Source organism: Myotis lucifugus, unplaced genomic scaffold, assembly GCF_000147115.1.
Source record: "Myotis lucifugus unplaced genomic scaffold, Myoluc2.0 scaffold_26, whole genome shotgun sequence".
NCBI lineage: Eukaryota > Metazoa > Chordata > Mammalia > Chiroptera > Vespertilionidae > Myotis > Myotis lucifugus.
Window position 1 is genome coordinate 7825488 of NW_005871074.1, and position 10732 is coordinate 7836219.

The 10732-nt window shown below is 39.9% G+C and overlaps 1 protein-coding gene across 2 annotated transcripts in view; it reads left to right on the forward strand.

Annotated features, from left to right (window-relative positions):
• The window catches only part of PLPBP (pyridoxal phosphate binding protein), a 12988-nt gene extending 2619 nt beyond the window's left edge, over nucleotides 1-10369 (forward strand). Inside the window, exons 2-8 of one of the 2 annotated variants that reach the window (XM_006086226.3) lie at nucleotides 1179-1286; nucleotides 1364-1399; nucleotides 2208-2283; nucleotides 4725-4859; nucleotides 6897-7039; nucleotides 7948-8046; nucleotides 8930-10369. In XM_006086226.3, coding sequence (XP_006086288.1) covers nucleotides 1179-1286; nucleotides 1364-1399; nucleotides 2208-2283; nucleotides 4725-4859; nucleotides 6897-7039; nucleotides 7948-8046; nucleotides 8930-9061 — 729 coding nt within the window. In that variant the 3' untranslated portion in view covers nucleotides 9062-10369. The remainder of the gene's footprint in view (nucleotides 1-1178; nucleotides 1287-1363; nucleotides 1400-2207; nucleotides 2284-4724; nucleotides 4860-6896; nucleotides 7040-7947; nucleotides 8047-8929) is intronic. The other variant, XM_014453612.2, reaches the window with a different exon arrangement.
• Nucleotides 10370-10732: the final 363 nt, after the last annotated feature.

Genomic DNA, 10732 nt, shown 5'->3' on the forward strand with positions numbered 1-10732 from the left:
CAGCATAGCTCTCAGGCAGACTTGCTGCTTGTTTCACCTTTCTGTTTGGAAACCTTCAGTTCATCAACATAATCCTGGGAGTTATGACATGATGTTATAAAAGGCTTTTGTTAATGCACCCTCAGAAGGAAGAAGAAGCTCTTTGTAATTGACCTGACTTCTCAGGCCCTTTGAGAATACTGTGATTCTGTAAAAACCGCAACAGGGTGATGGGGTACATGAAAACTGAACTATGTAAGGAGAGGTGAATCTCTTCTCCTATTGCTTCTGTGTGGATTTTGTTCCAGTAGAATTTGGGGAAGCCTGGCTCTTTATGTAACGGCCATGAGAAGGGGGTCGGAGAGGTTTAATCCTGAGTCCAGAGTTTTTTGTGCATCCCTGCCTCAGGTCTGCCACTGGTTCTTGATTAAACTGAACAATAGACTATATAGTTATTCTAAGCAGGCCACTTTTGAAAGTGAATGGGATCAATGTTAATAATTATACCATGACCAGAATGAGTTTCCAAAACTGTTAATTTGGGGGTTTCAGGAACCAGAAGTAGCCTTCTTTCTAGTCAGAGTGATGCCTTCCATTGCTGGTGATTTTTTTCTTTATTAAAAAAGTTTTTTCTTTAATATTTTTAGAGAGAGGGAGAGAGAGAGAAACATCTCCTGCATGCCCCCTACTGGGGGTCAAGCCCAGAAACCCAGACTGGAATCGAACCAGGGAACTCTCAACCCACTGAGCCATACCGGCCAGGGCAATTAAGTGATTCTTAAACCTCCAACCTTGGTGTGCAAGAGAATCATCTGGAAAGTTTGTTTAAAAGGGAGATTCTCAGACTCCAGTCCCAGAGACTCAAATTCAGTAGGTCTGGAGTGGGATCCAGGTAATGCTGAAACAGTTGGTCAAAGACTGCATTTTAAGGAAATGTACTACTTTTACTTACCTACCCAGCTCTCCTGAGAAATGTCTTTTGCTAAATATTAAAGTAGCTAACAGATTTAGATTCAGTGCATTTGAAAGACATTTGAACAACATTATCTGGAACTGATCTCCCTGCAGTACTGGAAAAATGGAGCTTACCAAAAACAAGTTAAGATGTATGCTGATCTGTTGTACAGGATCTATCTTACAGGACTTATCAGGAAACTATTTCCAAACATTCACTTATCTGGCTCTTTCCCTCTTGGCAGGACCTCCCAGCCATCGAGCCCCGGCTAGTAGCCGTCAGCAAAACCAAACCTGCAGACATGGTGATTGAGGCCTACAGTCACGGCCAGCGCACTTTCGGAGAAAACTACGTAAGAGCCCTTTTCCAAACTGCCTTCGGAAGAGTCATGTTTGCCACACTTCTGACGTGTCTTTTTCTACCCTGTAGGTTCAGGAACTGCTAGAAAAAGCATCAAATCCAAAAGTAAGTAGCTATCTGAATTCTTGAGTTTGTATCTAAATCTTGGCATTTCAGTTGAAAATTAGACCCATGTTGGTGTTTGAGTTTTAGAGCAAGAGGTTGGGTTGGCGGTAGAAATGTCCACAGTCACCTTGAGCCCCAAATATTTCTCAGATTTTCTTTTTTTTTTTTAATTTCTTTATTGATTAAGGTATTACATATGTGTCCTTATCCCCCCCATCAGATTTTCCTTCTGTATTAAAAGACTGTCGTTTTCTCCTTTGCAAGTTTTTGAAAATGGTGGTTTTTAGGATTTTGCTGTAATGGTGGATCCTTTTGAGATTTGAAAGCTTTAATTAGTTCATTCTTAATGGGCAATATCTGAAAGATGGAGGGAATTGATAGGAACAAGGAAGAGAAAAAAAAAACAGAAGCCTTAAATGTTTTTCTTTTTTTTTTTTAAATATATTTTATTGATTTTTTACAGAGAGGAAGGGAGAGAGATAGAGAGTTAGAAACATCGATGAGAGAGAAACATCGATCAGCTGCCTCCTGCACATCTCCTACTGGGGATGTGCCCACAACCCAGGTACATGCCCTTGACCGGAATCGAACATGGGACCCTTCAGTCCGCAGGCTGACGCTCTATCCACTGAGCCAAACCGGTCTCGGCCCTTAAATGTTTTTCTAAGTATCCTTAGGAGCCTAGCTGAAGGTGGTGGTAGTGCATTATTGCATAGACATGAAAGGTCAGAAGGGAGTGTACAAAGTATTTGAGCCAGCTAGGCCTCCGTAAAATCTACATCAAACTTAGTTACCTTTTTCTCTTCAGATTCTGTCTTCATGTCCTGAGATTAAATGGCACTTCATTGGCCATCTGCAAAAACAAAATGTCAACAAATTGATGGGTAAGATAAAACTCGTTATATGAGCATATGGTTTTTCTCTTTTAGTTTGTTAACATATTGAAATACATTTATTGATTTTCAAATGTTAAATCAATCCTATATTCCTTGGGATAAATTTTACTTGGTCATGAATTATTATCCTTTTAAAATAATGTTGCATTTTATTTGTTAGCTATTGCTTAGAATTTTTGCATCTATATTCACAAGGGACATTCATCTCTAGTTTTCTTTTCTTGAAATGTCTTTATTTGGGTTTCATATCAAGGGTAATGCTGGCCTCACAGAATGAACTGGGAAATATTTCTTCCTTAAGTCTTTTGGAAGAGTTTGTGTGGGATTAGTATTATCTCCTCCTTAACCATTGGTAGAATTTACCAGTGAAACCTTGAGTTTACTTTGTGGGAAGTTTTTAACTATAGTTTCAATTTCACTAATAGATATAGGGCTATTCACATAATCTGTTTCTTCTTGGATGAGCATTGATACTTGTGTCTTTCAAGGAATTTGTCCATTTCATTAAATTAATGAATTTATGGGCATAAGGGTGTTTGTAATTCCCTTTGTTATCCTTTTAATATCTGTAGAGTCTATAGTGATGTCAACTCTCTCATCCCTGATATTAGTAATTTCTGTCTTCTCTCTTTTTTTCTAGTCTGTCTGGCTAGAGATTTATCAATTTTATCAAACTTTTCAAAGATGGATTTTATTTCTTTTTCTCTAATATTTTATTATAATGTGTTATAGAAGCAAAAATAATGATGTATTGTGGGGTTTATAACATGTAAAATCAACATACATGACAACAATAGCATAAAGAATGGAAAGGAAGAAACAAAAGTACACTATTATAAGGTTCTTAAACTTTGTGAAGTGGTATATTACTTAAAGGTAGACTGTGATAAGTGAGACTCAAAAGCAGTCAATAAGGGGGTGCGGGGGCAATGGGGAGATAAGGACACATATGTAATACCTTAATCAATAAAGAAAATTTTTAAAAAGCAGCCAATAAAATAATACAATAAAGAGTTATAGTTATAAGTCAGCAAAGGTGTTAAAAGGGAGTCAAAAATATGTGAAATGGTATCTCAGGGTGGTTTTTATTTACATTCCCTAGTGCAGTGATGGCCAACCTATGACACGTGTATCAGAGGTGACACGCGAACTCATTTTTTTGGTTGATTTTTCTTTGTTAAATGGCATTGAAATATATAAAATAAATATCAAAAATATAAGTCTTTGTTTTACTATGGTTGCAAATATCAAAAAATTTCTATGCCCTGACTGGTTTGGCTCAGTGGATAGAGCGTCGGCCTGCGGACTCAAGGGTCCCCGGTTCGATTCCAGTCAAGGGCATGTACCTTGGTTGCGGGCACATCCCCGGTGGGGGGTGTGCAGGAGGCAGCTGATCGATGTTTCTCTCTCATCGATGTTTCTAACTCTCTATCCCTCTCCCTTCCTCTCTGTAAAAAAATCAATAAAATATATTTTTTTAAAAAAATTTCTATACGTGACACGGCACCAGAGTTAAGTTAGGGTTTTTCAAAATGCTGACATGCCGAGCTCAAAAGGTTCGCCATCACTGCCCTAATGACTAATGAAGTTAAACATTTTTTCATGTGCTTATTGGCCATTTGTTTATCTTCTTTGGAGAAAAGTCTTTTCAAATCCTTTGTTCATTTTTTTTTAATATGTTTTTATTGATTTCAGAGGGAGGGAGAGATAGAAACATCAATTATAAGAGAGAATCATCACCCCACACTGGGGATCGAACCTGAAACCCAGGCATGTGCCCTGACCAGAAATTGAACTGTGACCTCCTGGTTCATAGGTCAATGCTCAACCACTGAGCCACACCAGCCGGGCCTTTTGTTCATTTTTTAACTGGGCTATTTTCTTTTGAAGTTCTTTATATATTCTAGATACCAGACCCTATCAGATAAATGATTTGCAAATATTTTGTCCTGTTCCATGAGTTGTCTTTTCACTGTCTTGATGGTATTGTTTCTAGCGCCCCCAACCCAGAAAGCTTAAGAACATGGTGATATCATGCCAGAGAAGTATGGCTTCCACTTGTTTTTGTTTTTTTTTTTATTGTCCTTGACCCGTTTCTCTCCAGTTTGAACTGAGATTGAATCAGACCAAGCCTGCTATTAGGAATCTCTGCAATTATCAGCTTCTTGGAGCATATGAATACATATGCTGCATGATTATGTTATGTCAGGATTTCCCTCTCCTTATTTACTTTTGCTGATTAGACAGCAATGGTTAACATTTGAACTTATATCTAGTAAACTTTCATATAAGTTTTATTAGCAGAACTGGGACTTAACTGTCTTTTTCTTTTCCTAGGAAATTATTTTTCCATCAACCAAAAGATGTGTTGTATGTTGTTTGCTGCAGTAGAGTATGTGAAGAATTGCTTTGCCTGTTTCTCATTACAGCTGTCCCCAATCTCTTCATGCTGGAAACAGTGGATTCTGTGAAGTTGGCAGACAAAGTGAACAGTTCGTGGCAGAAAAAAGGTTCTCCTGAAAGGTTAAAGGTTATGGTCCAGATTAACACCAGTGGAGAAGAGAGTAAGTGACCAGACCTGTATTGTAGATTTTTCTTCCCTTAAGGTAGTTGATGCCCAGGAAGAATGGCAGGCCTAATTTATCTGATGGCTAAGGTTATAGAAAGAAATCACAGGCCTTTAAGTAAGCTGTGTTATGTAGGATCTAGATGGCAGGATAGCCAGTCCACATAGTATTCTTTAATACATTATGATCTGTTATGTCTTAATTTTGGAGGAGGCAAACAGGGAGAATCAAGGAGATTGTGACTTTGATCTCCTGAAAATCCCCAGAAGTCACCATCACTCCTGAAAGAGATTGCAAAGTTACATGAGAAGTTACTCTTCTTGGGTCTTAACACTTGGAGTGCGGGTGAATTTCCCGCCAAAATATAAGATGGCTCTGTCTTTTGGTTTTGTTCCATCCACCAAAAGGGTGGATTACAAACAAATATTTGGTAATACGCAGTTACAATCGGCCCGAGTTTACACGTTTCCCGCACTCCACCGCAAATCTATATGAACCGAGTTAAAGACGGGGCAGGGGGGGGGGGGGGGGCCGGAACAAAAGCATGGATGGAGTGTTTGTGTGAACTTATATAAATTCAAAGTTAACATCATTACATAAAAGGGTACGGTCTTTTTTTTTTTTTTAGTTTTATTCATTTCAAACGGGGCCGGATCCGGCCCGAGGGCCGTAGTTTGCCCACGGCTGTCCTTAAAAAATAAACTACTTAGTGATACATTAGGAGAAAATAGAAGGAAAATCACTGTGAGCACCAGGCAGTGAATATTTTTCCAGGCTTGGTTAACAGTGTAGCACAGTGAACAGAGCATGGGCTTTGAAATTAGACAAATCTTGGGTTTGAGTTCCACCACTTCCCAGCTTTGTAATCTTGCATAAGTTACTTAACCCCCCTGACCTCAGTTTCCTTGTCAGGCAGTGAAATCATAACAGTACCTACCTCAGAGGGTGTTGTGAGGATTGAATGTTCTGTTGGCATAGAACCCTGTACACATTTTACTTGTTAGCAATTTGTTTACGGATCAGTCATTTGCTTCCAACCATCAGAGCATGAGTATTAACCAAATCTTAGCCTGAAGGAGTTCAGTATATGCATCTGTTTTCCAAATAGGCCCTGGAGTCAGCCTACCTGGGTTCAAATCTTAGTTTCACAGCTTCTGTTTGTATGACCTTGGGAAAGGTACTGCACTTCCCTATGCCTCATGTTTAGAGTAATGATAGTAAGAATACCTGCCTATTAGAGTTATTGTATTAAATGAAAAGCACTTAGGATTTACCACTTGTGTCTGGCACGGCAGTAAGTATTCAGTACATTTTAACATATATATACACGCACCTAGGTTATATATTACATTATCAATGTAGTTAAATATGAAATTGACTCCAGATCAAATCTATTACATCATTTCTTGATAATTAGCTATAGTTTTCCCTAATTAAATTTTGAAGTGAATGTTCTTAGCATCTTCATTTGATAAATGAGGGAAAGACAGTATTAGTATCCTTATAACTGCATAACAAATAATCATTTGCTGCAGATTCCTCCTCTGGTTGTTAATTAGAAAGTTCTGTTAAATTTAGCAAATCATATAGTCAAAACTGTATCATATAGACTTTATTTTAATTTTTTTACAATTTTACTAATTAATTACTAAAGCTATAGAAATACCAGATTTGGAAAAATAATTCTCAGGTTAATCTGGCATTTTTGCAATGAGGATCTTCTTGATGTCTCAAGTAAAGCTATGTGGGTTTTTTTCTTTTCCCTGTACCTAGCTGTTCTCAGCTCAGATATTGAGATCAATTAGAGTTCAATTTATAGTTCTTCCCTTGAGAAATTCAGAATCTGACCAGAGGGGGAACTACATGAAGCTCTCAAATGTTACTCTTGGACTTGAGAACAAGTTCTTTCCAGAAGTCCTCTAGTCTGAGAATCACCTCCTCTATTTTAAGCAAGGGATGAAAGTGAACCCTTTCTCTAGCGACTTAAAACATTTTGATATAAGGGTCTTCTATTTTATTTTTATTTTTGTGAAGGTAAACATGGCCTTCTACCTTCAGAGACAGTAGCCATGGTGGAACACATAAATACCAAGTGCCCCAGCCTGGAATTCGTGGGGCTGATGACCATAGGAAGCTTTGGGCATGATCTTAGTCAAGGACCAAATCCGGACTTCCAGGTACTGGGGGATTGCTCCTGTGCTAAAGAAGTATCTCAGCAAAATGCTGTTGCAGGGCTGGCTAATTATAGTGCAGTAAACTTCAAAGATATCCCAGATGCTGTCTATCAGGTGTTATAACCCTCTTCCAAACTCTTTTCATTAGGACAGTGGTCGGCAAACTGCGGCTCGCAAGCCACATGCGGCTCTTTGGCCCCTTGAGTGTGGCTCTTCCACAAAATACCAACTTCTGCGCATGGGCCACAAAGTTTCAATCGCACTGTACATGTGCGCCCGCACATGGTATTTTGTGAAAGAGCCACACTCAAGGGGCCAAAGAGCCGCATGTGGCTCTCGAGCCGCAGTTTGCCGACCACTGCATTAGGAAAATAGAACAGGTTCCCGAAACCCCACAGAACTTTCTCAACTCAGTTTGAAACTGCCTAAAACAAAGTTTTTAGAGAAAATGAGCCCTAGTTGGTTTGGCTCAGAGGATAGAGCATCAGCACGGGGACTGAAGGGTCATGGGTTTGATTACGGGTCAAGGGCATGGCCCATATCGGGGTGCATGTGGGAGGTAACCAATCGATGTGTCTCTTTCACATCAATGCTTTTCTCTCTGTCTCTCCCCTTCCCTTCCACTCTCACTAAAAATCAATGGAAAAATATCCTTGAGTGAGGATTAACAAAACAAAAAAAAGAAAGAAAATGAGCTCTTTCTTTTTCATTCTTCTCCAGTGACTAATAGTTTCCTTGAAAGTAGGAAACTGCTAAAAAAAAAAAAAAACTTTCAGTAACTGCTGGCAATTTTGACAGGCCTTGAAACTATGAGAAATAAATAATCTTTGTCAGAGATGTTCAGATTCAGCCACTCTCAGTCAACCTTAGAGAGGCAGGAATAAAATAGGTGTCACACTTCTTTCTGTCAGATGTTAGTGTCCCTCCGGGAGGAGCTGTGTAAAAAGCTGAACATTCCTACTGACCAGGTTGAGCTGAGCATGGGCATGTCCGTGGACTTCCAACATGCAGTAAGTGTCCTTCCGGGTACCATTTGATGGGAGGGTCAAACGGCCACAGCAAGCATCAGGTTTCGCTGGAGAAACCTTTGAAATGCCTCATTGTAGCAATAGGGCATCCAATAGCAGCGATTCTCAACTATTCTAATATCCCCCACCCCCCTCTTTTCCTAAATGAAAGGTATGGAAATTATAGCCTGACACATAATTTTAAACTCAGTATAATTCCCTACATGGCATCTAAAGGAAAATAAGAAAAAATTAAACTCTATTTTTTAAAAAGGCATTTATTTCACTATGTAAATGTTTGGACATAGCTATATGACAGTAAGTCTGATGTTTAATCTTATGTGTAAATTCACCATTAATGCAACAACTATAAAAATATACTGATATAGATGTGCTATGTTGGCAACTCAAATACATGGTTTTCTGGAACAGTAAATAACTTGATAAAGTTCTAGAAGTCAAAGTATAGACTTCCCTCTGTGTAGACAGTAGCTGCATTGCTGGAAAATTGTATATATTAAAACAGTACAAAATGCGTTGTGTTTACTAGTATAAGTAAAATGGAATAGATCCTGTGCTGAGACAACAATGAGGAGGTTTTTTTCATCACCTGACCAGGGAACAGTAGAAAGGTGTGTGGGCTGCACGACAACTCCTCACTGAGCTGCTGTGTCCCCAACAGCGGGACGTGTGAAAGCCATTTCTCAAACACCCCTCCGAGGTCATGTTGCCCCAGGAAGAACCACTGCCGGTCGTCCTCCTAGGCTGCATTATCATTCTTTCTCATAGAGGCCCCTCAAAAGACAGAATGAGAGGCACTGCTTCAGCATTGGCTGCAGGTCCTTATTTTAAACTCAGCCCTTGATACTTGCTCTTCTTCCCACAGATTGAAGTAGGATCTACGAATGTCCGCATAGGAAGCACCATTTTTGGAGAGCGAGATTACTCAAAGAAACCTGCCCTGGACAAGTCCGCAGCAGACCTAAAAGCCCCCGTGGAGGTGACACAGGAACATTGAGCCACAGAACAACCAGTAGTGGCTCACCGCCCGTGGGCCCTGTCTAGGAAGACTAACTATGCACTCACCCGAATCTTCATTTTGATATTCCCCTGTTTACAACCATGCTCTCCTTGTGACCTGGTGAGAGCACGCTGAGGATCATTTGTATTGATGGAAACCGTCTGTATTCCATGTCTGACGTAGGAAGCTTGCTTCATGCAATGGCTTTGGATTGGATTTGAGAAATCCTGACATTTCTGCAGAACAGATACCAAATCAATAGCCAGGAATTGAGTTCAGTATTGAATCCTGCCCAGGAGCACCAGTCAACCCATGAATGCCTTTCCCAACTTAAAATTTGGTCACTGATGCCTATAATGACAGATGCCAGAGTCTGAGGAATTCCCATTTGTCATCCACTTTAATAGAAAACTCCCTGTGATTACCAACTTCATAGAGACCCTCGCTGAGTAATCATCTGCACTGTTCTGCAGCAAGGTGATTTTGCCTACCTTACCCTACCCCCCATTTCCACCCCGCCCAATAAATATTTGTTTCTACTCTGGAATAGCAGTACCGGTAACTTCAGGAAATGGCTCAAGTTAATGCTCCGAACCCCAGTGGTTGTTGATGAGAATTGGTGTCATTGGTCACCCTGTAGTGTTGACCCTGAAAAGTATAAGGGGTAACGGAAATGGGACTTCAGCCTTTTAACATCTTCCTGAAGAGACAGGACTTTGAGTTTTTTCCCTGGGCCCTACAGTGATGAGAAGTTAATGATATGATTTCTCATCCACCATAATTCTCTTTAAGTTGATTTCTTATCAAGGACCGGTGAATCGTGTAGCTCCCCAGAAATGAAAGATTCCTTCAAAGCCAGTTCATGTTGACAGTATCCACAAAGCCTGACTTTGAGGTTCCTGTTCCTGAGGAGCACTTTCTAGGCACATTTATAGGCCTCCTCTCCCTACTATATTGATAACCCAGAACTGCAGCTCTTCTTGTTCGTTAATAGAGAGCAAGATATTAAGAAACCAGAAAGCACACTTCTCAGATAGTCTTGACAGATGACTTTGGTCTGGGTTGTTTATCTCCTAGATGTTTTTTCCTATTTATTCAAGCCCCAATCTTTAATTTTTTGAAATAACTTTCAGAACAGGATGCTGCTGCCAAATGTAATTTTGTAAAACTTCTGCCATTATGATCCCTGCACTGTTCCAGTCAGCAGTAGAATGTGATATTTCAGAGTCTATTAAATAAAAATGTGAGTTTTAATTATGCCATCTGTGCCAATTACAAAGCAATTAAAAGCTTTATTTTTTATGATCTGGTGTAGTGAGTGAATATAATAGGAGGGGGGCATTGGAACAGACAGGATGCAGCTGTGCCTGTCACTGGCATCATACCAGCTGGCTTTTGAGAAGGGTTTCCCTTGGGTCACAGATGCAGCCACACCATGGGTGAAAGAGGGCTTCTGAACTTTCAAGGGCAAGAAAATGAAATGGCATTTCAGGAATTACAAAATAGAGGTTACCTACCTCTTGCTGCAAGAATCTTTTAAATTGCCTCTAGATGGCGACATTGGCTAACATGCTGGGCAAGCACTGGCGCTCCACTGTCAGCAAATTACCTTCCAGCAGACTCAGTCTCATACCTTCTTTACAGACAGACATGGAGGCCAAAGAGGAT